The sequence below is a fragment of the Pteropus medius genome, unplaced genomic scaffold, assembly GCF_902729225.1.
Source record: "Pteropus medius unplaced genomic scaffold, Ma_sr-lr_union100, whole genome shotgun sequence".
Classification (NCBI taxonomy): Eukaryota; Metazoa; Chordata; class Mammalia; order Chiroptera; family Pteropodidae; genus Pteropus; species Pteropus medius.
The window spans coordinates 133,887-158,254 of record NW_024342466.1 but is presented as its reverse complement, the minus strand read 5'-3'; the positions used below and the strand labels follow the sequence as shown (position 1 = coordinate 158,254).

The window sequence follows — 24,368 nt, the reverse complement described above, 5'->3', positions numbered from 1 at the left end:
CACAAGAAGACAGACTCCTGCGTGGCAGTGCGTCTCCAAAGGTGACCGCCACCTGCTCCTTTCTCCCTGTACCCATGTGCCACTCCCACATCAAAAGGTGGGTTACAAGCCCAAGCCACAAGGATCAGAGGGGTCACATGGAAGAGCACCGAGGTGCTAGACCCTGGCCTCACCACCGGCTGAATCCAGCCCAGAAAGGCCAGCTGAGAAAATGTAAAGCAGAACTGCCCAGCTGGGCCTTTCCCAAATTCCTGGCCCACAAAAGCAAGAGCAAATAAAACGGTTGTTTGAAGCCACTGAAGTGTGGGGTCGTTTGTTACGCGGCAGTAGCTAACCACAGTGAACTGTGGCGAGAACATTCGACTGTCGGCACAGAACGCACCATCATCCTGAGGAGCTGACACCAATATACACAGCTGGCAGTTCCAGGGGAGGGAAGCGGGGAGACTCAGGAGGAGGAGACTAACTGGGGGGGCCAGGAAGGCACCGGGCATGGACCCACCGTCCTGCACGGGCCCAGAGCTCAGGAGTTGGGGCCCGCGGGGACACAGGCTCAGTTTTTAAAAGTGCTGATGGTCCATAACACAAATTAGTCACCAAGAAACTGTGACCCGGGTGCATTCTCGTGTGGGAGGTCTGCTGGGGCACCTTCGGCCCGTGTCCACCGAGACCCTCTCACGGGCGAGGTGCTGGGTGCTGGAGGCGCATATTGTCTGGCTGCCACACAGTGAGGCACTGGGAGGCGATGTGAATGTCACCACCCTCGATGGCATCTCCAAGGTACCACGATAAAGTGCCAGCTACCATCTTCTCGTCAGGGCCTGACGCGATCTCGTGTTTGTGAGCCGACTGCCACCTCGGCTGATCCTAACCACGGCTTCCAGCTCTCCAGCTCAGGGCGGGCGCAGGCACCCTCTCCCCAAGCCCAGCGTTCCTCTGTGAGCTTGTGCATTTGCGATGTCCTTCGCTTTCAATGGGCGACAAATTCGAGTGGCATCGAAGGCTAGCAGAAAGGCTCCCAGGCTCCCAAGCCACTCTCCGAGCCTCGGTGGTACTCCCCGTGGTGGCCGGCGTCTTACACCTGACTCTACAGAGAGGACTTCAGGACCACGCCATGTGGGCTGGAGCGGCCGAGCCGCGGTCCCCGCCCAGCACGCAGCTCGTAAGCAGCGAGCGCAGAAAGCTGAATGCGAACAGTCACACCTGTTTTTTTTTTTTTTAAATAATGAACTTCTTGTCTTTTTGGACCATAATCACTGACCTCTAGCTGGAAGCACGAAAATAATAGAGATAAAAATAATACTCCTGAAACTATAAACAGAACCGTACCTTTGTATCCAGCTGTCTAAACCGGTGCCTCATTCTTCAAGGAAGTTTAAAAAAAGAAAGAGAAAGAACGAGAGAGAGAAAGAGAAATTGAGAAAGGGTTATTAGGCTCCATTTTACAGCCTTTTAAAGAGCAAAATGCAGATCATTTTCATTTTTAACTAAATCGATGTCAGCTGCGTTCTGATTTTTTTTTTTTTTTTTTTTACTTTCTTCCTAATACCCAAATGAAGCAGAATTCTGTTCTCATCCCAGTTGGAAGTACAGCAAATAAATCTACCTATGCTGATGGGGTGGTGACAGACGACCTGTAAGGTTCGTCCCTCATTTCTGAAACCCAGATCTCAGAGTCTAGAAACGCAGGAGGCTCGGGGCATTTGTTTCGGCACTCAAAGAAAAAGCACAGTGTCCCACAGCCCCGGGAGCCGTGTGGGACCTGACAGAAAGATCCATTGTGCTTACATTTACTGTTTTTGTCAGAGTGGATTTTGACGTGCGTTTGGGGCTCTCAGTGTCTGCGACATCTGACCTTTGACCGTGCCCACCCGCACACACGGTACAAGGGCATGCCCCTGAGGCCCTGCGTAACATGTTACTGGTGGACCGCCTATGGATTTATCTAGAGCTATGGGATGTTCATGACAACTCCACGTGACCCGTAAGTGACATTCAGGACATCTCAGGGGCAGTTGGCAACAGATCAACCACAGAGTTTTCCTGTCGTCCTATCGCTCGACTTCATCGTGGAGGTACGTGCGTGGCACCTCAAGGTGCTGCCTGCTGCACGTGACCTGTGGTCTTCCCAGAATCTACCTCTGTGGTCGTGGCAGAGGGACCTCACTCTTGTCACCTGGTTCCCAGGCCCTGCCCTGCAGGCGCCAAGAGCGTCTTTCTTCCCCAGGGCCATGAAGGACAATCGGGATGGCAGGGAGGTGGTTTTGCCCCTTCCTGAAAGGCGGACACGCATTTACGCGTTTGTCACCTTCGATCGCCTGGGCAATATCTTTTGGTGCTATTGCTCTCGCGTAACCTCCTGACAGAGCAGGCTCAAATACGCTGCCTACGCTCCGCGGGCTCACATATAGAGGGGGTGCCCCGGGGCGCCCCGAGGAGCCCCGAGGAGCAGAAATGAAGAGTCGGCATACTCCTCCGAGGCGTCGCTGGCGTTCGTGTTGATCTTGACGAGGTAATTCTCTTTCATGACACCCTCCCACGCCAGAGTCTCGTTGTCTTCATTTTTCAAACCTTGAATAAAGACAAAGAAAAAACATTTGAATTGTTTCCTTTGCCCTTTACCCCTGAATCGACACCTGTTGGGCATTTTGGGATTCCGGAACCAGGAGAATCTGATTTGTCCTGCACGAGCCGATCTGACTAATGTTACCTGCTAGTGGCAGCCGCTGGGCGATGCGACATTAGTGACTCTCTCAGTAACAGCGAGGAACTCAGCTGCCTGCACGAAACAGGATGCGCTCTTTACTGCAAGCAGAGATCGACCCAAAGCCCGTCTGTGTGTTTCGTGACTTAGCACCATCATTATTTCACTGATGAATTTGGTTCCCGCATATCCTACATGCTCTTCTTCCATTTTGATGACCTAAAAATGCTAAGCCGATCACTGTGTTGAATAATTACTGACGGATTGACTACCCTAAACCTAAAATGGGGGTAGGAAGTTTGGAGAAGAGGCAAGCAAGCCCTGACGTCAGTGCCGCCCCCCCCCCCGAGGGCTGGGTTCAGATCCCCAGGGACATGCTTGTGTCCAGTCTCTTCCCCTCGCCTACGCCAGGGCATGCTGCCCGACGAGCCCGCAGCATGTTCCAGCAAGACCCTCAGCTCGGTTTCCTCCAGCACCTTAACTTCCAGATGCAACAAACAAAAGAACAGAACAAAGTGTCACCTGGTCTCAGGCACCGGTGCGATGGACGGCCATCCTCCACACCTGACGCAGGTGTCCGCTTGGAGTAAATGCCTCTAGTTTTTACTTTTAAATTTGTCCATCAACACGTTAGAGTTTAAAGAGAATTATATAACCTCCCTGGATTTAAGCAGAATCAACTGGGAGTCAAAGACGGGGCAGGGTTGAAGCAAATCCTACACAACAAATTCAGAATTCCTTTTTTTCTCTTCCTTGTTCTTCGATGTTTTTTTTTTCAGATTTTTTTTTAAAATGGTGATTACTCACTTTAGAAAATACATCCTAACTGAAAGTCTTTTGTATTTTTCCTAGCAACATAATTTCTGATGTATCATCCTCAAACTAAAGCATGTGGAAGCCCAATAAGAGTACATAAAAAACAGCGAAGAAAGGCGAGGTCTCCCGCACACAGGTGGCCGAAGACCGAGAATGACAAGTGACCACAGAAAAACTGACCAGCTTCTCACCAGTCAAGGAAATGCTGGTGGAAATGATGTCCAGGCATTTTCACCACCAATCCAGAAAATCAGTAGGTCTATAATGACGACCACGCCCTGTGCTTTCTCTATCCCGGGAAATCTAAATTGCTACAGTCCTAGGGGGCGGGGGACGAGCAGTGGGGGCAGACAATAGCAAAAAACTTACACGTAGAGATTTCTCTTCTAGAAATAACTCAAAGGAAAAAAAAATCACCGACGTGCTCAAAAACGAATGCATAAAATTGTTTATCACAGTCTTATATCATAACAAAAGAGTCAAAACCATGTTTTACCAACATGGGATTGGTTCAGTTAATTACAGTCCATTGACACAATGGACTATTCCAGTTAAAAACTGTCATACCGATTTATATTTATGGATGTGGAAAATGGCCATGATGTATTATTAGTTAAATGAACAAATTAGATTATAATATCTTGAAATATGCTGTCAATTATGAATGCACAGAGCAGTCAAATTATTATATACCCACACAAGAATAACAGAATAAACACTAGTATGTTAATAATATTTATCTCTGGATGGTGGGTTACATGTGCCCTTGCTCTTTCTTATTTGTGTTTTTCTATATTTTTCAAATGTTCTATTAATGAATATTGATTATTTTTTCAATAATGAAAAATATTAAGTTTTATAAAAATATAATACTTTTTTTTAATAATTGAAGATGTCACCAAAAAAGTACCAAAAATGAAAGTTTGGATTCTACCTTTTCCAAAAGTTGTTTGAAAAATCTTGCATTTTCCTCCAAAGAAGAACAATTTTGAGCTTAAATTCCATGGCTTCTCCAACACTGGAGGCAAATGAGAGGTAAATTTAGGAAACGAATTACCATGAGAGGCCGTGACAAGCACAAGAGCGTTGCGGTGTTTGGAATCAGAGGTCTCCAAGGAGCCCGGCCACCTCCGGGTGTCCAGTGAGGACACTGGGCTCTCAGCTCCCTCCCTCGTCATCACTGCCGATCGGGTGGACAAGGACCCTGTCCCTCCGTGGTCCCCCACTCCCCTTACTTCTTGGCTCCTTCCTGAGAGTAAGGACTGTTTGTGGAGGAAGGAAGTAGAGGGCGCACACTGTGTCCCCACTTGTCCTAAGACCATCACTCTCCCAGGGGCCCCTCTGACCTGTTTGCTTTCTCCAGCTGAAGCTCCTGTCCATTTGCTGACCAAATTGAGGGATCTGTTTTCATTTTTATGTTTATATTGTACTCATTCATTCAGTAAGTTTTGGGAAGATGGGATGCATTCCGTCCTGCCTTCTTGACTCCATCTAAGTCCAGAGGTCTGAGCTGTTCTTACTTACACGCTGAGTTTCCTGGTTCTGTTGACCCTGGACCGAGCGCAGGGCATCTTTAGAGAGGGGACCTTCATCTCACATAGCGCCCCCATACACCGCCCCCCCGATCGGAATCCAACTAGGATTGAGGAATTCACTACCTCACATGACTACTCATATTTTTCCTAGATATCACTAATTGTTAGACATTGTTTTTAATTTATACGGAGTCCACCCATGCAAGGAAAAAAAATATAAAACTTATTCCCAGAGGCTCTAGTTGACAATTCATTTCCTAAATTTACTTTATACTTGCCTCCAAATCTGAAGGCATGGATTGTTCCCTAAGCCTTCCCCCACGTCCTGTAGACACTCATCCATGACACGGCTTCCAGACAACCAAAGATAGTTCTGAGATACATCATCACGTGCCTCTGACCTTTGGGCATGGTCTTTGAGTACAATCAAATTCTAGGTCTCAACTTCTAATTCCATCTCTGACATAAAGACATTTCATCCTTTTAGTTAGAAATTACTCACTTTGTCTTCAAAGGCAAAATGATGGGGAGAAAGGCAGCAGCTTACTGGAATTGTCAAAACACTTTCTTCATCAAGAAAGGCAATTACAACGTGTGATAGCTAATGACATCCCAAAAGTGACACTTAATGTCTTGAAATAATGCTATTAAAAGAGCAGACTATAGGACCTTTTAGACTGTGACACGGGTTTACATTCTGAAAGCCAGACTTTAGGGGACCGAAGCTCCAGGAACAGCACAGCAGTGCTTTGTGATCAACGCTGAGGGTCGTACCCATTGGTATCTTGCCTCCGTTCCTATGCAAAGAACACCACAAAAAATTGATGGTTCTTGGCAAGTTAAATTGTTCTTAATTGCCACCAATTATCATATCTAGGTTAGCAAAATTCGTATTTTTACTCTCCGAATCATCAAAATATTTGGTAATGAGTCACCCAACACGCCACGCGAATCCACCGACGGACGTCGGGGCCACCTCCAGGTACAACAAAGGCAAGACCAGAGGACAAGGCACACGCACATGCCCAGCGGCCACTGAACGGCACAACACCTGTGACCAAGGCACAGATGGAGCAGAAAATTTCTAACTCATCCTGGCAAAGACCGATACGGAGACGAGAACAGCCTAACCGTGTTCCTCTAATTATTCGCACTAGTTCTGCCTTAGATCGCCCCCTTCCCAATTGCCCTCGATATCCATTTTTTCCATTTAACAGAGACTATTTTTATTTTTTACCATTAGTGTTCCAGTGCGGGGCACATACTTCCTCCCCTGCTCCCCACTCTCTACGTTGACTGTGAGGAGCGAGAACCTGGCTGGAGGACGTAGCGCAGGGTCCTTCGTCAGCTGTGCGTCAGCCCCGTGTCCCCCTGGCTCCGCTCATTTCACCTCCATTACGCCCTCTTCTCCCTGGGCACGCCTCGCTCCGAGGCCCTCCGCCAGCATCTGCCCCTTTGCCTGGCTGATTTCATCTCCTCCCTGGGGTCTCAGCTTAGATAGCCCGTTCTTCCAGGAAGTCTTCCCTGACTTACTCTAGTCTGGGGTTGAAAGTGTCCGTAGTGTGGCTATCATGGAGCCTTGCCCGTTCTCTAAAATTAGCGCTTCCCACACGTCTCAATTAAGGTCAAGGGCAAGGATAACCTCTGCTTTTCCAGCATGGCGCCGGGCGCCTAGCTGCCACATGGTAGGTGCTTGACATGGATGTGTTGCATTCATGCACCCCAGCCCCTCTGCGCTCCCCAGATGCAGAATTCTCAGTACTAAGACGGGGCAGTTCTGGGCAAACCAGGCCACGTCAGCCACCCAGGCCCTCAGGTACTTTTGCCCTCATGGGTTCCCCACCACCAGATTAAAAAAAAAAAAAAAATTACTAAAAGTATCTAATGGCTGGGTTGGTATAAAGACAAATAACTACCAACATATTTTCTGTGGACTAAAAGTTCATTCTTTTTCTTCTGATTTTTAAAAGGCTTTCGTGGACCCTGAAGTACACGGGCCCTGGAGCTGGGCCTGATGGAGACGTTGGCCCAGAAGCTGCACCCCACCCCACCGCATCCGAGTAATTGTGAACTTTCTAATTCCTTGAGGGCGAACAGAAAAGTCATGAGCCCTGCTGGAGTCAAGGCTGATATTTCCCAGGGAATAAAGTTCAAAGCAGCAACAGGCAGCAAAAACAAAGTCACGTTTTGATACCATCCCATAAATCAAGCTTGTTCGACATACTATTCACAGGATCATTGTGTCTGTCCAAAAGTTACTTCCCCCACATAGGGCTCTCCCTGCAGGGGGCGAGGTGCTCTCAACCTGCTCTCCACTCTTTCTCTCGAGTAAGTCACTGGCTGGCCAGCTGCCTGAGCTTTATGGACAGACAGGTGAGGATGCTGCTGAGGTATGGACCCCGCACGCTCCCCGGAAACTCATCAGTGCCTGCGACCCCGAGCCCCAGAGGGTTTGGCACTCACAGCAGGCGGAGGGCTCCGCGGGTTGCTCTTTACAGCAGCACTTGAAGCACTTCTTGACCACCATGTAGAAGTAAGCGAAGACCACGAAGGGGAACGGGATGTTGAGGCGGCTGCAGTATTCCTGCACCAGGAAGTAGCGCTGGAACTTCCACACCTGGTCATTGTTCTCCTGGACCGTGCCCACAGTGTAGCTGGCGGGAGGGGAGACAAGGTCAAGCCTCGGCTTCCGCGCGCCTGTCGCTCGACTGCCAACCACAGTGATGCTGGTTCGAAGCCATCACTGTCATGGTTTAAGTCCAGGCAGGAGAGAAGCATGCATGTTGCTGCCAGGGGCTCCCTATTCAGTCGGGGCCAGAATTGGGTCTGGCTTTTGTTGTGTTGTGTGGTTTTTTTTTGATCACACACATAAAAAATATCCAATGAACTTAAAAATGATTTTTATTTCAAGCCCTTTTGAGGACTCTCTTTTTTCATTAGTCTATTATTATGTTAGATACTCCCGTGGTGATATTTTGCCTTCATGCTGTGAGAGTTTAACTGCAAACCATCGGGGAAAGCGATTTGTTAATACTCATCGATGGCCTTAAAAATGTTCATCCCTCTCTCATTAACAATCGCATCAAAAAAATAAATAAATAACCTAGGAATAAATTCAACCAAGGAGATAAAAGACCTATGCTTGAAAAATTATAAGACATTGAAGAGAGAAACTGAAGAAGATACAAATAAACGGAAGCATATACTGTGCTCATGGGCAGGAAGAATTAATAGCATTGAAATGTCCATACCACCCAAAGCAATCTGTAGATTCAATGCAATCCCTATCAAAATGCCAATGGAATTTCTCAGAACTAGAACAAATAATCCTAAAATGTATATGAAACTACAATAGACCCCGAATAGTCATAGCAATCTTGAGAAAGAACAAAGTTGGAGGTATCAATGGTACTATCAAAATATACTACAAGGATATAGTCATCAAAACAGCATGGAGAAGCATAAAAAGAGATCAATGGAACAGAGAGCCAAGAAATAAACCCACGCTTATGTAGTCAATTAATCTATGACAAAAGGGACAAGAACGTGGACTGGGGTAAAGACAGTCTCTTCAATAAACAGTGTTGGGAAAACTGGACAGATACATGCAAAAAAATGAAACCGGACCACTTTCTTATGCCATATATAAGCATAAACTCAAAAGAGATTAAAGATTTAAATGTAAGACCCCAAACCATAAAACTCCTAGCAGAAAACACAGGCAGTACACTCTTTGACTTTATTCTCTGTAATATCTTTTTGGACATATCTCCCTGGGCAAGGGAAACAAAAGAAACAAAAATGGGACTACATCGATCTAAAAAGTTTTTGCACAGCAAAGGAAACCATCAACAAAACAAAAAGGAAACCTACTAGATGGGAGAAGATATTCGCCAATGATACCTCCAATAAGGGGTTAATACCCCAAACATATAAGAAACTCATATAACTTAACACCAAAAAAATTAACAAGCCAGTCAAAAAATGGACAGAGGAACTGAATAGACATTTTTCCAAAGAGGACATACAGATGGCCAATAGACATATGAAAAGACGCTCAACATCACTAACCATCAGAGAATGAGATATCACCTCTACCTGTCAAAATGGTTTTCACCAATTAATCAACAAACAACAAGAGTGGGCAAGGATGTGGAGCAAAGGGAACCCTTGTACACAGTTAGTGGGATTGCTGAATGGTGCAGCCACTATGGAAAACAGTATGGAAGTTCCTCAAAAAAATAAAATAAAATTCCACTTCTGGGTATTTCTCTGAAAAAAAAATCTAAAACATTAATTCTAAAAGATATATGTATCCCTATGTTCTTGCAGCATTATCTGTAATAGCCAAGATATGGAAGCAACCTAAATGCCCATCGATATACAACTGGATAAAGAAGAGGTGGTGTGTATATACGACAGAATATTAGTCGGCCGTAAAAAAGAATGAAATCTTACCATTTGTGATGGCGCGGAAAAGTGTTAGAAAGAATTATGCTGAGTGAAATAAGTCAGACAGAGAAAGACGAATACCGTATGATCTCATCTATATGTAAAATCTAAAAAGCAAAATAAACAAACAAAATAGAAACAGACTCATAGATACCGAGAACAAAGTGATCGCTGGCTAGATTGGGGGTGGGTAGGGCAAAAACAGGGAAGGGATTAAGAAGGACAAATGGGTAGTTACAAAACAGTCGTGGGGATGTGAAATACAGCACATCAGGAAATATAGTTAATAATATTGTAATAACTATGTATGGCGTCAGGTGGGTCCTAGATTTATCAGGGTGATCACTTCATAAGTTATATAAATGCCAAACCACTATGCTGTGTGCCTGAAACTAATATAATATTGAATGTCAACTATAATTTAAAAATGAAAGAAATACTTTTCAAAATGTTCTTCTTTCTGACTCAGTGGCTTTACTTCTGGAAATTTCACCTAAGACTAAGGAGACACTGAAAATAGACAAGATGTCAAGCGGATGTACACACACAACCATTTGACACAGCACTATACGTAATAGCTGTCCCCAGTCTCCACCCCAGCAGAATGAGACAACTAAGATGTTTGACACTAAAACACGTTCCACACATGGTGGTTAGTCAACACGACTGCATTATGCAGCCATTAAAAACTATGTTTACGGCTGCGTTTTGTACTTTGGGAAAACACTTATCATATATGTTAAGTGAAAACAATTAGGCTCAAACTGGTACTGACGACGCAATCTCACTACATAAACGGCCGTTAATGGCAGTCATCTCTGGCATCTCATCATGGGTGCAAGGAACATGAATTACTTACATAATTAGAAAAAAAAGTCTATTTATCATGAAAATGTCTGATTATACCGCCGATTTATCAATTATGAGTTAAACCAAGAATGTTAAGATAGATAACACTTATATGCCACACACTGTTCTAAGCCGCCTACTTGTATTAATTGGTTTAATCTGCGGACAGTTCTGTAGGATGTAAGTCCTGTTATCATCTACGATTAACAGATCGGGAAACTGAGGCACAGTAAATCATCTGAGTGATAAGGCCCCTTCGGACCCTGCGCTGCAGCCAAGCCTCTATGTGCTTTCCCATACACGATGCCACCTCACAAAGCGGACCATGAAATGTTTTGAGCTAGCTTCTATCTCGAAAAAAACAAAAAAGGTTTGAGCTGTGCTCTATTTCAAAAGTATTTGGTTGGAATACTTAGTAAAATATAGCTATGAAGCATTTCACTGTTTGTAAAGTTCAACAATCCAAGCTACTTTAATTGCTAATATCCAATCACCCCTCCTAGAGCCAAAGCAGCAGCCCCGAACCCTTTGAAATCTCCCCAAGCAAATCTGGAGTGGAGATGCATTGAATTCTCTAAATTCCGGTAACACTTCAGAGGCCCAACCCGAAAGAGGTGATGAGGCGGAGAAGCTAGAGACCTCACTCTTGCCCCTTGACGCATGACAGTCTAAAACGTAAACATCTTAAACTCAGAGAAGAACACACACACAAGCAGATCATTAACCTACAGCGCTCGCGGGTGTGACTTTGCTTGCAAGCTGGGCTTCGCTTATCTTGGCGTTCACTGATGGGTCGGATGCCTCTGAGGTCTACGCTGGGTCCTGGGGTCTGTGCAGGGCAGCTTTTGCAGCAAGGGCCTCTTCAATGGGGCATGGTCTTCAAAGGGACGGGAATGAATGTTTACTGAACATCTACACGTGAGCTCTTATACTGGGCCTGCAAAACGCTCGCTTGACTTAGTGCCGTGTCAGCTCTCGGCGGTCCATTTTTTAAGCGAACAACAGATAGGACGGTGAGGTGTGAGCGTGCAGCAAACCGAATCCAGCAGCTCACCTGCATGTCTTCCAAATGTAGGTCTGGTTGCTTTGAGGCTGACGTCATTCATCATTATCCATCCTCGGAGGTCCCTGGCTGGTCCCACATCTGCCAAGGGCACTGCAGGCGTCTGCCACTGCAGTCGTAGAGGACGACGGGTACACCCAGATTACGGAAGTCCAGGCAAGAACTTGCCAGAAACGTGGTTTACTACTTTGTGCCAGAACGAGTATCACCATTCAAATTACTGTCCCTAGGAGCATCTTAAAGTCTTACCTATCTAGTTAAAAGTAGATTATACCAACCGTCCCTTCCACACCCAAAATTCAAACACACACACACACACAAAGTACATCCATTTTAATGCATTAAATGTTGTCCAGTGGGGTTTTATCCCAAATGAATTAATAACTCCTACTGAAGGGAGGGACACTTAGGATGCCTAGAGCAGGAGGTTGTCCCTCTGGCAGGCAGGCCTCTCCACCTCCCTCGGGAGCAGCTGAGAAGGGCCCAAGAGGGAAGAGATTTGCATCCTGACTGGCCCTCGGAGGCAGTGAGAACATCCCAGATCGTCTGGACCCTCCAGAACAGGGATTGGTCAACTGCCTCCTGGAGGCCATCTCCAAATCCCAACCTGTTTTGTGGGGACCATAAGCTGAAAATGGTTTTTAAAAGCAGAGAGGCAGGGATGGGTGCTTCTTTAGGTGCATCTGGCCGAAGGGGAGACCCTAGCTGACCTCACAGAGAAAATCACCAGTTCCCTGGTCTAGAATGTAGTTAGGCCGCCGCCCATAAAATACGGCTTCACATTCGTGTGTCTCGCTATTTTGAAGAACTCGGCCTCACGTTGCTATTTTCCTCGCTCCTCGGGACAAGCCAGTTGACCGCAAGGAGCCTCGTGCTGGAACCTCCGTTTCCTCCGCACCTCTAGGCACAGGTGGATCCGGCGAGCAGCCTTCTGTTCTGGGCAAACAGTCAAAACTCTTCTCCGCATCCCAGGGGGTGCGGGCGAGCAAGCCGATTATGGGACAGTAATACCCGAAAGCCACTTTGCATAAATAACATGCTTCCAAGACTGACCTGCTGAGGTTTGTTGACACACTGCGGGCCAACTTCCCACATGGCAGCACTTCCAGATTGTTCCTTCTCTCTCTGAGTCAGTTCCAGACTCAGCCAAAGAGACATGAGGGTTCTCGAGGCAAGGCCGAAAATCAAGTGCTGCTTCCAACTGCCTCGCCAAAACCATCTCTATGTTCTTTAGGGATTGTTTTCCATTTCTGGAGAGGAGAGGCCGAGTTCCGGTGGGGGCAAAGGCACCCCCTCAGCACACCCGACATCCGGGCAGCTCGGAGGTCCTCTCTCCCATCCGGGTCGTCACCCACTCCCACCCAGATGGCTCAGTTTCCCTGCCAACCAGCAACCACCCAGCATCTCCCCAAGATGCATTCTGCAGTGCTCTGTGCCCTCGCTCCTTGGTGGGCGGGAGATTTGCGATGCTAACTGAGCTCGGTCTCCCACGGCCCCGTGAGCACCTTCCATCCTCCGAGCTGGGGAGAAGGAGGAGGAGGCAGGCGCCCGACAGAGACACAAGTTTTCAGGAATTCACCGATGCCGAAAATGTTACCGATAACAAAAGTTTAGGATTCAGATAGCCTTGTACACAAATGAAATGCAGCAGTACATTAAAAAACAGAGGATGACTAAATATTAGGAACATTTATATCGTTTGTCATTTTCATAATCCATCACAGATCAAAAGGAAAAAATATTATTTCAGTCGTAGCTAGGTGGTCTTCTGGCAATATTCAACATCCATTTCTGAGGAGGAGGAGGAGGATGGGGAGGAGGAAAATTGAGAAGAAAACGGCTTAAGAAATAAGAAATAGGAGGAAACTTTCATGACAAGATAAAAAGAAAAGAGAAGAAAAGAAAGAATTCAGTAAGGAGATTTGCTCTGAAATAAAGAAGCAAAATTTCGATAGCCTTCCTACACATCGAAGAGTGGTTACTGAAAAAAATACATTAGGAAAAAAACTCACTCACGATAAATGGATAGGAAAAAAGTAACAAAAAATCTGCCAGATCCATATGAATAAAACCATAAAACTTCTCTGAGAAACTACATATATTTGAATAAATGGAAAATCATATTTTTTTTCTGGATGGTAAAGATATCATCTTTTTTAAAACATCAGCTTCCCCTACATGATTCGACAAAGTTAACACCATCCTGATAAAATTAGCAAGATTTTATTTTTTGAAGGGGAAAGAAAACAAGATTTCAGAAGATGAGGCTTAGGCGCCCCCATATGAGTAAATACACAAGAAAAGCGTGGAAAGTTTGAATGAGAACGCGAGGGGGACTTGTTCGACAGATGTTAAATGATTTTTTTTACGTAGTAATTAAAGCCATTTGGTGGTAAAAACCAAAATAGAAAGATCGAGCAACAGACCAGATGAAAAGTCTGCAAAAAATTCACAAAGAAAAAAGTAGAAGTTAGAACAATCGCAGAATTTCAGAATAAACAGAAATATAAGAAACCTGCCAGCTAGATTTCAATCAGGTAAACACCTCTAAGCTTTTCTCGGATTTCACACCTTTCCTGTTTGTTATTCCTCCCCGACAGACACATCAGCAACACCCGGCCAGTGCTGCCTGGGACCCCTGGTGACCCCGACTTTCTGCGCCCTCACAGCACCAGAGCCAGAGACGGCACGTGACGCGTTCCGCACGTCCCAGATCCCGGCGAGGGGAGGTTCAAAGCCGAGAGTAAGAGACAGATGCCATCGCACTGATTTTTGAAGTGCTAATGCGATTCGTAGGCTGCCCTCCCAGGACACAGGCCCGTGTGAAGATCCACGACAGCGCCCTTCATCTTCGGAAAATGCCCAAACCCTGTACCATGGCATAAAACACGCTCCGTAACGCAGCCCCTGCCTCCCCTCCCACCCTCTGTGGTGGTTGCCGAGTGTCCCCCAGCTAGCTTCATCTCCCCTGCCTCTCCCTCCCTGGCCAGGCTCTGGGCTCCAGGCACAGGGTCCTCTGCTGGTCGTAGCCCCACCCCCTATGTCAGTTCAGTCAAAATTAATGACCCCTCCTCCATAGAACCACATAACCACAGTCCCTGGTGAATAGCCTTTCGTGCTGAGTGTATTACATTGTATTATGTTATTATGTTAGTATGTTTACATGCCCACCTCTCCCTCCAAGGCCTCATCTGTAAACAACTGATGATAAAAATGATTTGCACCTACACGAAAATAATTTATAATTAAATGAGGTAGCACTTGTAAAGCACCCGGGTGTGCCTCGCATGGCAAAGTGTCAATAAATACTAGCTACTGTTATTATTACAATTGTCTGCTCTTTTTTTTCTGCTTTTCACCCCATTTTAATAAGCCTCCCTTAGACTGCTGAAGTAGCACCCGAACCTTTAGTCTACATCAAGTGATTATCTACTTTTTTCTACTTTTCTGCATATGTATAATGAATATACTATTCCTAAGATTGAAGAGACATTTCGCTGTTAGGAATTGTGCCAGGTCAGGGAGTGGTTGATGAAGCCTTTTCCAGAACAGACCCACGGGCTGGGTTGACCCTCAGGACGTGGTGCCTTTACGCACCACAGCCCTGCGTGAAGACGAGCCACTCATTTCCTGTGATCGATGACTTTAATGTAGAATGATCCCAGATGTTCACGGTCACTTCCTTCCCCCGTCAAACACCACCTAGAGAGCACTCCGGCACTGCTTCTAAATTCCCACGTGTGCATTTCTGTTACAGTTCAGAAGGTCGCGTGTGTACGGTTAAGCTTCTACATGAAAATGTGATGTGGAGCCAGACGGGGTCACGGTCCAGGGCCATCGCTTGTAGAGTGTGCCCAGAACGGCTATCACGGCCATCAGAAACTCTGATGATGTAGCCCAAGGGCCACAGTAGGCCTCTCTAGCAACAGTCAGGGTCCCAGAAGTCAAGGCCACTGGTTTAACCACGATGAGTCCGGGAGGCCTGGGGAAGGCACGTCCCTGAACTGTCACACGTAAGCAGCGAATGGAGTGACAGCGGGGTGCAGCGCTGCGGCTCGGGCCTCATGGGGAGGAGACCCGCGTTCGAGCCTCAAATGGACACAGGCAAGCGGGACAGCAATGTGGCCAGGGCCACACTGAGCCGTGGGACTTCCATACCCTTGACCTGAACATGACGGGCTGGGCTCCAAGTTCTACCATTTGATGACTGTCATGCAGATAACGCGTTACAGATGTGTCGCCATGGTCCTTGAGGATGGCTTCTGTGGACAGCTCACAGCACAAAGCCCTGCGGTGGAGGGCTCCGAGCACCCCGCATTCTGCCCGACCGACATTTACTGAACATTTATGTGCAGCCTGGCGGTCAGGGGTCGGGAGCTGCCGGCCCATTTGTCTACTTTCTGCAGAAATTACATCAGTGGTTAGTTTGCAGAGGGACCGCCGAGGACTCGGTATGAGGGTCGGCAGGAAATGTTGTCATGTAAAATAAGACCCCGAACCATCCTGTTTCCTTGCTTTGCATTTGGGAGCTGGTTCTCCCTTCCCTGCCTTCACACGGATACAGAATCACCCATTCCCTGGGCCTCTCTGGCGGGGTGGCACTGCCCAGCTTCCTGCAAGCAGCCCAGGCTTACGATTCCTGAGTCCTCCCTGGCCCTTGGTTAGGACCAGTGCCGGAGAGGGGCTTGCACATTCCTTCTTAAAGTCCACGTGGCACAGAACGAAGGTGACACTCTACATGACGGACCCCTCGCAGGCCTGTCAGTCACCACTGATGCTTCTCAGGAAACAAGAGACCTGGCAGCTGAGCTCCCAACAGTAACTGAATAACGGGAAGCAACCTGTCCTCTTCGCTCACGAACGAGCCCACGAGTACCTGGCGTGGAGAAGGCTGTGCTGTGCCGGGGACCCAGGGAGCCTCTATGCCAAGAGGGGAGGGCATCGGGGACCATCGGGCAAAGGATGATGGCTGGCATCTCAAGGGGCATGCAGGGACAGGGCAGGAGGAAGTTGAGATGGAACAGGAAACCCCGACAGAGGGACTAACTGGCATTCGTGAAGTCGTCAGGCATGATGGAGCACCCCGTGGAGGGACAGATGCACGGGTGCCTGTCCAGGACAAACAGCGAGGGCGAAGCCTGGAGATGTGTTCAAAGGCCGGGACGAAGATGGCCTGGGGGAGGGGGAAGGAGAGGAGAGGAGGAGGGAGCCGAGGAGCCTGAAATTACCCCAACGCCACGGGGAAATACTGAAAAGCTCCCACAACTGTAAGCAGGGCGGTGACATTTCTGAAGCATCGCTGTGGTCCAGCGTAGAAGCTTAGAAGCGGGACTAGGGGAGGACTTCTCCGTGCACAGAAGAACCAGATGGCCACTCGCTGCTCGGCCCCTCTGATGAGTAATGTCCCCAGAGGCATGCGCCCCTATTTGGCCGAAACTAAGGGTTTCTCTTCCGCCTAAAGTTTAACAAATAATTTTAAAATTTGTATTTTCTTGCTAAATTGTCTGTCCGTGCCAGGATTCACGTACTTAAAATCACCACCTACCTTAAAGCAATAACATAAAACTAAGATACTACCACACCGGGCTCTTTGAAACCCTCCTAAGAAAGATGAAGGGGAAATGACAACCGTGGTGTTCTAAATGCACCAGGAGAATCACCAAAGGCAACAAAAATACGTTAGAGTCACCATCACATTCTCCCTCGAACTCATTAGCCACAAGCCCCAAAGGACAGTCACTCTTCTGCCTCTTTTTACTTGTATTTACACTAAGTACAGGCTGAGTCCTTTAAGCCCTAGAATCCAGACCAGTGTGTCTCACAGGAAAGGAAAGGAGAGCCTTGGGGACGAGTCCACGTGCATCGCAGTCGCCACCATGCCAACGCCACGCGCTCAGGGGAGACCACTCGACGGATGCTGAACATGGAGTCCGAACGGCCGAGAAGGCGTGACAGGGGCTGGTCTTTGGTGTCAAACAAGCTTACAGCACAGCCAGTAGGGCCACATGGTATTTTTAACACAGTCCCTTTAAGGCCCCGCCCCCTCCAGACCATCAGGCAGGCCCCTGAGGCTCTAGCATGAGCTCCCCAAGGGGAGGCCTCTGCTGCTCCGCCCCCAGCCCCTCCAGCCCCACGGGGCGCAGACACCCGGCGACTGAGCACGTACCCAAACATGGCGACCAGCAGGTTGACCAGCAGAATGTTGGTGGAGAGCATGTAGACGCACACCAGGGGGATGGTGATCCACTCGGGGAACCGCGGCAGGCTGTGCTCGTCCAGCTCCACGCACAGCGGCTTCGACTCGTTCCCGGTGAAGGTGCAGTGTGAAAAGTCATACGTGGTACCTGAGGTGGAGAAACCAAAAGGCAAAGTGAGGCGCCCCCGGAAGGGGCAGTGCTAGGGCACCCCAGGGTGACACAAGACGATCGGGCGATGTGCCGGGCACTGTTCTAAGGGGCTTGATCCAAACGAGGTGTAAGCCTCAGAGTCACGTGTTCATCTACTCGCACGTCTTTCCTGAGCAGCTAGGATGAGCCTGAGACTTCACTGGGGTCGGGGAGGACAGGAAGAGCAAGGTAGACGTGAACTTGGCCCTTTGGCAGCTGCAGCCTCTTCGGAGAGGCGGAGGACTGACCACGCAAGTCTAAACTTTTGGCCCGTGAGGAGTGCTGAGAAGGACATGCCGAGTGCTCCGTGGGCATAACTGGGGTGGCTCACCCAGCAGCAGCTCCCCAAACTGAAGGAAGAGCCCCCGAACTGAGAGCAGGAGCCAGCTATGTAAACGGGGACAGCTGGGCACCCAGAGAGCCCAGGCAGGGCACAGCATGTGTGAGGGCCCTGTGGTCGGGGGCAGAAACACCTGTGGAGCTGGGAGGATGCGATGGGCAGTGACCAGACTCGTGGTTTCTTTCATCTTCATCCTGGAAACTACACGTCGCCATTAAACTGCTTTAAGCGGTTTATTCAAGGATGCTCTGGCTGCAGCACGGGCGGCCAGGAGCCAGAGGGAGCATGAGGCGTTCGCCACTGACAGCCACACACGCAGGCGATGGGGATGGCGCGGGGTGGTGGCAGGAGGGAGGATTAAACGTGGTTGACTCCAAAGACATTCAGGAGACAAAATCAACAGAACTAGCACCGCTGAACTGGATTCGAGGATGTGACACTGAAGCTTCCGATCTGGGCGATGTGTGGACAGTGGTGACGGGCCCTGGACTGCGGGCCTGGAGGAGGTCTGAGGCGGGAGTGGGGGATGGGGAGCTTTGGCTGGGGCGTGCTGGCAGACCCCCAAGGGGGCGGTGGGTGTAAGCGGCTGGCCCCCTGCGAGGCGCTCTGGGCTCGGGGTCCCGGTCTGAGTGTCTGAGGGGCTGAGCGAGGGGCAGTGACCCTGGGGCCCGCGTCCCACAGGGAAGACGGTGCCGCACCGGGCTTACGGCAGGGAACCGGCAGGGAACCGAGAGGCAGAGAGGTCGAGTGGCTTCCCGGGGCACGCGCACTCATGGCTGGCCGGGGTGGAACCCCGCCGGCCACCTGCTCTTTGGGTTACCGTCAGCTGCCTCCCACAGGACGGAAAACGTGGAGGGCTGTCGTGACGACAAAGCACGCTCGCTTATGTAAAACGGAGAGCGAGGGCTGACGGGGACCAGCGATAACAAGAGGCTTTCCGTCACTGCACGGACAAGGAGCCCCTTCTCAGACCTTGGACGAGGCCGCAGCAGAGGAAGCCGGAAGGACTGTGCGAGGCCACGAGGGTGATCGGGAAGACGCCAGGGAGCTGACAAATGCGACCAACAGGGCAGGGTACACATTAGAATCGTTTTTCCGTGGCAGGACGGGACATAGCAAGCCCAGGCAATTGTCAGGATCATGAGGATGCTTTAGACAGCTCATTCGAAACACACACCAGTTTGCACGTGCCCCCCACATTCCCAGCATAACCCGGGTGTGGGCAAATTCAGGCCACCTGAGCCACCGTGAGCCTGCCTCCAAAACACAGCGGGCAGCGGGCTAATGCTGAACGTTTAAATGTCAGGTTCCAATGCAAATGTTTCAAGATGTTCTGCCCCGAGGGGCAGAACGGGGAGCCCTGGAGGCTGGTTCTGGAAGCTGCCGCCTCCTCCCAGTGTCCCCCGTGTCGGGCCACAGCAGGCTCACCGTCCACATCACTGGGCACCTGGCCGAACATGGCCAGGTAGGGCTCGTAGATGACGGAGCGGAATATCCACCTCCAGCGATGCTCGTTTTGCCTGAGGATCCCTTGCCTGGCCACGCCGAAGGCCACCATCCACACGGCGAAGAGGAACAGGAAGAAGAACACGTCGATCATCTGCCGAGAGAGGGCAGGGGAACCGAGTCGGGACAGCCTCACGGGCGGCCAGTCCACGGCTGACCGCGGCCAGTCCCTCGGCTGACCACGGAGAGAGCAGAGGTGCCAGGGCCTTGGGAACCTAAGTCACCCAGCATTTCCTCACTACCTTTAAAAATGGCCGCCAGCACCCTTGGGTCTGGGTACATCTGTTTTCCCGAATGAAAACTGACTGACGCGTTTCTGCTGGCAGGTTTCCCAACCAGCTCAGTGACAGCAGCTTTCCGATGAGGGACCAGCTTGAGAGCAAAGAAGGGACCTGGCTTGGGGGCACCTTCTCCTGCTCCACATCTCATGATGCTCACCCTCTTTCAATCCCTAGAGTATTTCTTAAGGTTTTGTGGGGTTTTTTTGTTTTTTGGTTTTTTTTTTGAGAAAAATAAAAGCTATCCTTATTAAACAAGAATGCACAATTTAATTAAAAAATTTTTTTTGCACACAGAGCATGACTTCATGGTGACTGGATGCCTCAGATATGCTTTGAATTTTAAAACCACAAATGCAAAGAACCTCAGTGTTGGAAAGGGACCTGCAGATGAGCTAATCCAAGCGCCCGTCTGATTTAAAGACGGAAGCGCGAGAAGTTCAGGGCATCTGGAAAACAAGCTCAGGAAAGCGACACGGTCGGTGGACAATTCTCGCTCCAAGACGTTACAGAGCAGGCTGGGGTCTCCTCACACCTGTGCTAGTCACGTCGCCGTAAGACGTAAGTCCCGACCCTCACTACACTCCGAGCTCCCTGCATGCCTCCAGACAAACATCATAACCTCCTCGGACCCCACTGCGCACATCTGTAAAGTGGGTAGAAACGTCCACATCCTGCCTATGCTCCTGGCGAATTGTTAAGACTCAAACAAAAGCGCATGGTAAGTGTAAAAGCTAAACAGATATCTTTACTAGCAATTCCCTGAATTATGCTCTTTGCTCCCAACAGTCATCTTTTGTCAAATTTCAACCTGGGAGAGAGAGGCCCCTGCTCAAAACTCATCAAGGAAAGCAAATCTCACTGATCGTGAAATGCTATAGTCACTCTGTGGACAGAATCCTCCCATCGACAATGAAAGGAACTCCGGATACAGCAAGAAAATCAACAGCTAGAAATGTTCTTCGTCCTTACCATCCTCTGCAACATGATAATCTTCGGTCCTAAATTTCTGCTTACAGTAAAAATGTGGATTAACCTTAGAGTGAATATAATGTAATCCAGGCAAAAAATGACTCGTCCGGAATACAAGGAGGTTTTATTAGAGGGGTGGAGCCTATGGAAAGAAGGGGAACAGAATTTGTGAGGTCTTGACACGATACTTCAAAGTTTTGTTTTTTAAAAAATAACCAGATGTAAATAAACAGCTGAGAGCCAGGGCACCGGGAGTGAGTGGGGACAGGCGTGGACACCGCCCACCTGTCAGTCAGTGGAGACCAAGGACCGTGGCCTCCTTCCCCCGTGAACTCCGGCGGAGGCAAGGATGTCACACAGAACAGAGCTGTCCTAGGTTCCCGCCACTTCAGCCCTTCCTCCTCAGGTCCCATTGCCAGAGCCCAGTCCCGGCCCCGCTCCCGCCCCAGCTCACCGGACTTCTGTGACCGCCCCGCCCTCACCCCACCGCGACCACCCGGGAGGAGGGGACGCCGCCGGGTTTGCCCTAATGACACTTAACCTCGGTCGCACCAGATTGTCTGATTAGCTGACCACATGCTAATGTGTTCACGGAAAGCCATGTGCGCTTTCTAACCGGAATGCTCTGGACATCCTGTCCCACCAACTGCGATTCGAAAGCTGGCAGCTTAACCCAAGCGGAAAGGGAGGTCCCGGGGGAGGACCCCAAGTGAGCGAGGAGGGAGGAAGAGAGGGGACACAGCTTTCTGCCAGCCAGGCTGCGTCTCTAAGGAGCAGGGACAGAGGTCTCCTGGAACCGTTTCTAACGGGGGGCGGGAACGGGCTCATCTTGGGCTTCGTCGTCTAAGATCTTTCCTTCACCTTTTCTCCCAGGACAATCCAAAACCACCTGGAATGGGACAATGGTGAGGACGACTTACCGAAATACAATTCCCGCGATGAAGTAAAAAAGGCCTAGCGTGTCCATGACGTTCCACAGATCGGTAAAATAATTCACCCCGTTCATGTACCACTGCAGCACAGAGAGGGACAGAGACGGGGCGTGAGCTGCTGGGAGACATCAACTGCTTCCAGATTTGTTAGTGTTCACGCGTCTCTCCCCAGATCCTTTCTGAGCGAGCGAGGTGCCGAGCGAGCCCTCACCCACGCCTCATGCGGGGCCGGGGGCGCTGGGAGCACCTTGCGCGCTCGCTGTCCTGTCGTTCATGTGCTGCGGACAAAGTCGACAGAAAGGACTCGCGTACCCTTACCGTTCCTGGAGACAAACGTGCAGAGAGTGGGGATGACCTGCAGAGTACCAGGCCACCGTGCACAGTGGCACAGGCTGCGCACTGCATGACTCCAGAAGGGTTTCCCACATTCTCGTCCCAGATTTGCGTATTTATCGCAAACGTTTTCTGACGATACAACGTCTTGATAAAAAGGAGCCTTTTCGTTTTTCATTTGCACGGTGCTGCTATATATGTGTGACACCTATGAGGACAGATGTGGTCATAGAAGGAAGTGACGGGCATGTATGTGCGTCGGTCACGATTTCTCGGAAGAAACCGCATTGGGACGACACCTAGATGGCGAGGGACAGGATCGTCCGTGAGACGACTGCGTCTGGCCAGCCTCTCTGAGACCCGGGGGCTGGACAGGGCCCACCCCAGGTGGTCATCTAGCCCTTCATTCCTGCGTCCATGCAAAGCACCGTTTACCTCAAGCCCACAGCCTTCCGAGCACCTGTGCCAGGCCCCCCAGGGGCACAAAGACGGGATCAGGTGCAATGCCGAGTCTCCAGGGATCCACTGGCTCTTGGGAGAGACGGCATTTAAATACGTTTGAAATCATATGCGGCCCAAGCTGGAGGGAACACCGAAGGCCCACGCCAGCTCGGGTACAAAGCCAGCAGGCTTAGTCGTGTGGGGCAGGAAAACAACAGTCATCAAAGGAACGTGGCACTTTTCAGTCTTACTAAATGAACTCGCCAATATGGGTCTGTTCTGAATCTGTTTCCTCTCCCCAACATCCCACCGCTTCTGTAGATCCCATAGAGATCCCGAAGTCTTAGACTTGGAAGGGGTTCAAAAAGCACCACTGGTTTCTCAAGCACTTCCTTGCATTCCTATATAAATCCAAATAGCAATTTTTGTGGACAAACGGTTGGTGAGTGCATTATGAAATCAGGCTCCAAGAAAATATTAAAATTTCCCAGGACCGCCCCCTGCTGCCCATTCCCCCTTAGAAACCCTGGTCTCGGGGCAGGAGGGCGACTCAGCCACCCCAGCCCGGCTCGGCCTCTGCCCACAAGACTCCCAGAAGCTTTGCCTGCATGTGAGGAGATCAGTTCTGGGTCTCGGAGGCACTGCTGCAGTGAAGAAATGTTTTTTTTAAAATGAATAGAGGCCTCTTTTCTGAATGAAATGCCGGATGCGGGCTATTATTCCTGGAATACCGGGGCCATATTTCATCAGGCCTTTCAGGATGTGGGGATTCAAAGGGCCTCGAGATTGCACAGTGCTCTTCGTGAAGAGATGACAGAACTTATCTCATCTTAAATAAACATCCGCAATCTGTTCAGTGGACCCAAGAGTTATCGAACAACCATGTTTGAGCTCACTGACTGCTTTGCTTGAAATTTCCAATTTCGCCTACTGACACCTGCTCCTGGGGAGGGGACTCCGGGAGACACTGAAGAGCACACTCTCTGACACCCAGACACAATCTGAGCAACATCCTGCAAGTGCGGATTAGATTCATTAAGACTGCAGGGGGCCGCAGAACCTGTCCTCAGAGGAAACCAGTCCGAGTGTGGATCCCGAGGTGGGAGTCCACGGACAGGAAGAGAAACAGCGCCCCCTCGTGGCAGACTCTGTCCATGACAGGAAGCTCCAAGGCTGCGTTCTGCAGACTGGCTGTCCTCAAAGGACCGGCTGACCTTGAACCCGCCCAGCTGACCCTGAACCCGCCCGTAACCCGCAGGAGAGGGTGTTTCCCATGCCACTGGCATTGCCAAACGGAAACTGGCCCATTCGAAAGTAACTTTTAAAAAGAAAGAGAAGAAACCACTTGGACAAACCTATATGTCCTCCTCATCGCCCTCTGCATCAAGCATCTCCCGTTAGGAAGGTAGGCAGAATAGCTGAGACCTGGCCAGACCGTGCGGGCATCACTTCCTCCAGGCAGGCCCCGGGAATGCCCGGGAAGTGCACTGTCTTCCCCAGGCGCCTCCCTGAGGTTCCTCCATCGGCCTGCCTGCTCCCACTCGGTGTCCCCACACGTGTCCCTCCTGGGCACCTAACAACATCTGCCCAGGACCCTTCTCCCGGCAAAATGCACCTGCCCCGAGTCTCCTTCCTGCACGACTGGAAGAGTGACGGAGCTGTTATGTGTACTCCAAAATTTGTCTGGACGTGTGTGTGACTTTAGGACAAATGTTCCTGTGGCAGGTCCTCCAGGCCGGCCTCCTGGTGAGAGTGAGACTC

General features: G+C 49.6%; 1 protein-coding gene across 1 annotated transcript in view; it reads right to left on the bottom strand.

The window, feature by feature from the left end:
- TRPM8 (transient receptor potential cation channel subfamily M member 8) overlaps nucleotides 1-24,368 on the bottom strand; it is a 117,465-nt gene that overhangs the window by 7,595 nt on the left and 85,502 nt on the right. Inside the window, exons 20-26 of the mRNA XM_039859946.1 lie at nucleotides 21,822-21,913; nucleotides 20,902-21,043; nucleotides 19,574-19,745; nucleotides 17,586-17,763; nucleotides 7,519-7,709; nucleotides 2,472-2,571; nucleotides 1,330-1,363 (exon numbers count right to left, since the gene is read on the bottom strand). Coding sequence (XP_039715880.1) covers nucleotides 1,330-1,363; nucleotides 2,472-2,571; nucleotides 7,519-7,709; nucleotides 17,586-17,763; nucleotides 19,574-19,745; nucleotides 20,902-21,043; nucleotides 21,822-21,913 — 909 coding nt within the window. The remainder of the gene's footprint in view (nucleotides 1-1,329; nucleotides 1,364-2,471; nucleotides 2,572-7,518; nucleotides 7,710-17,585; nucleotides 17,764-19,573; nucleotides 19,746-20,901; nucleotides 21,044-21,821; nucleotides 21,914-24,368) is intronic.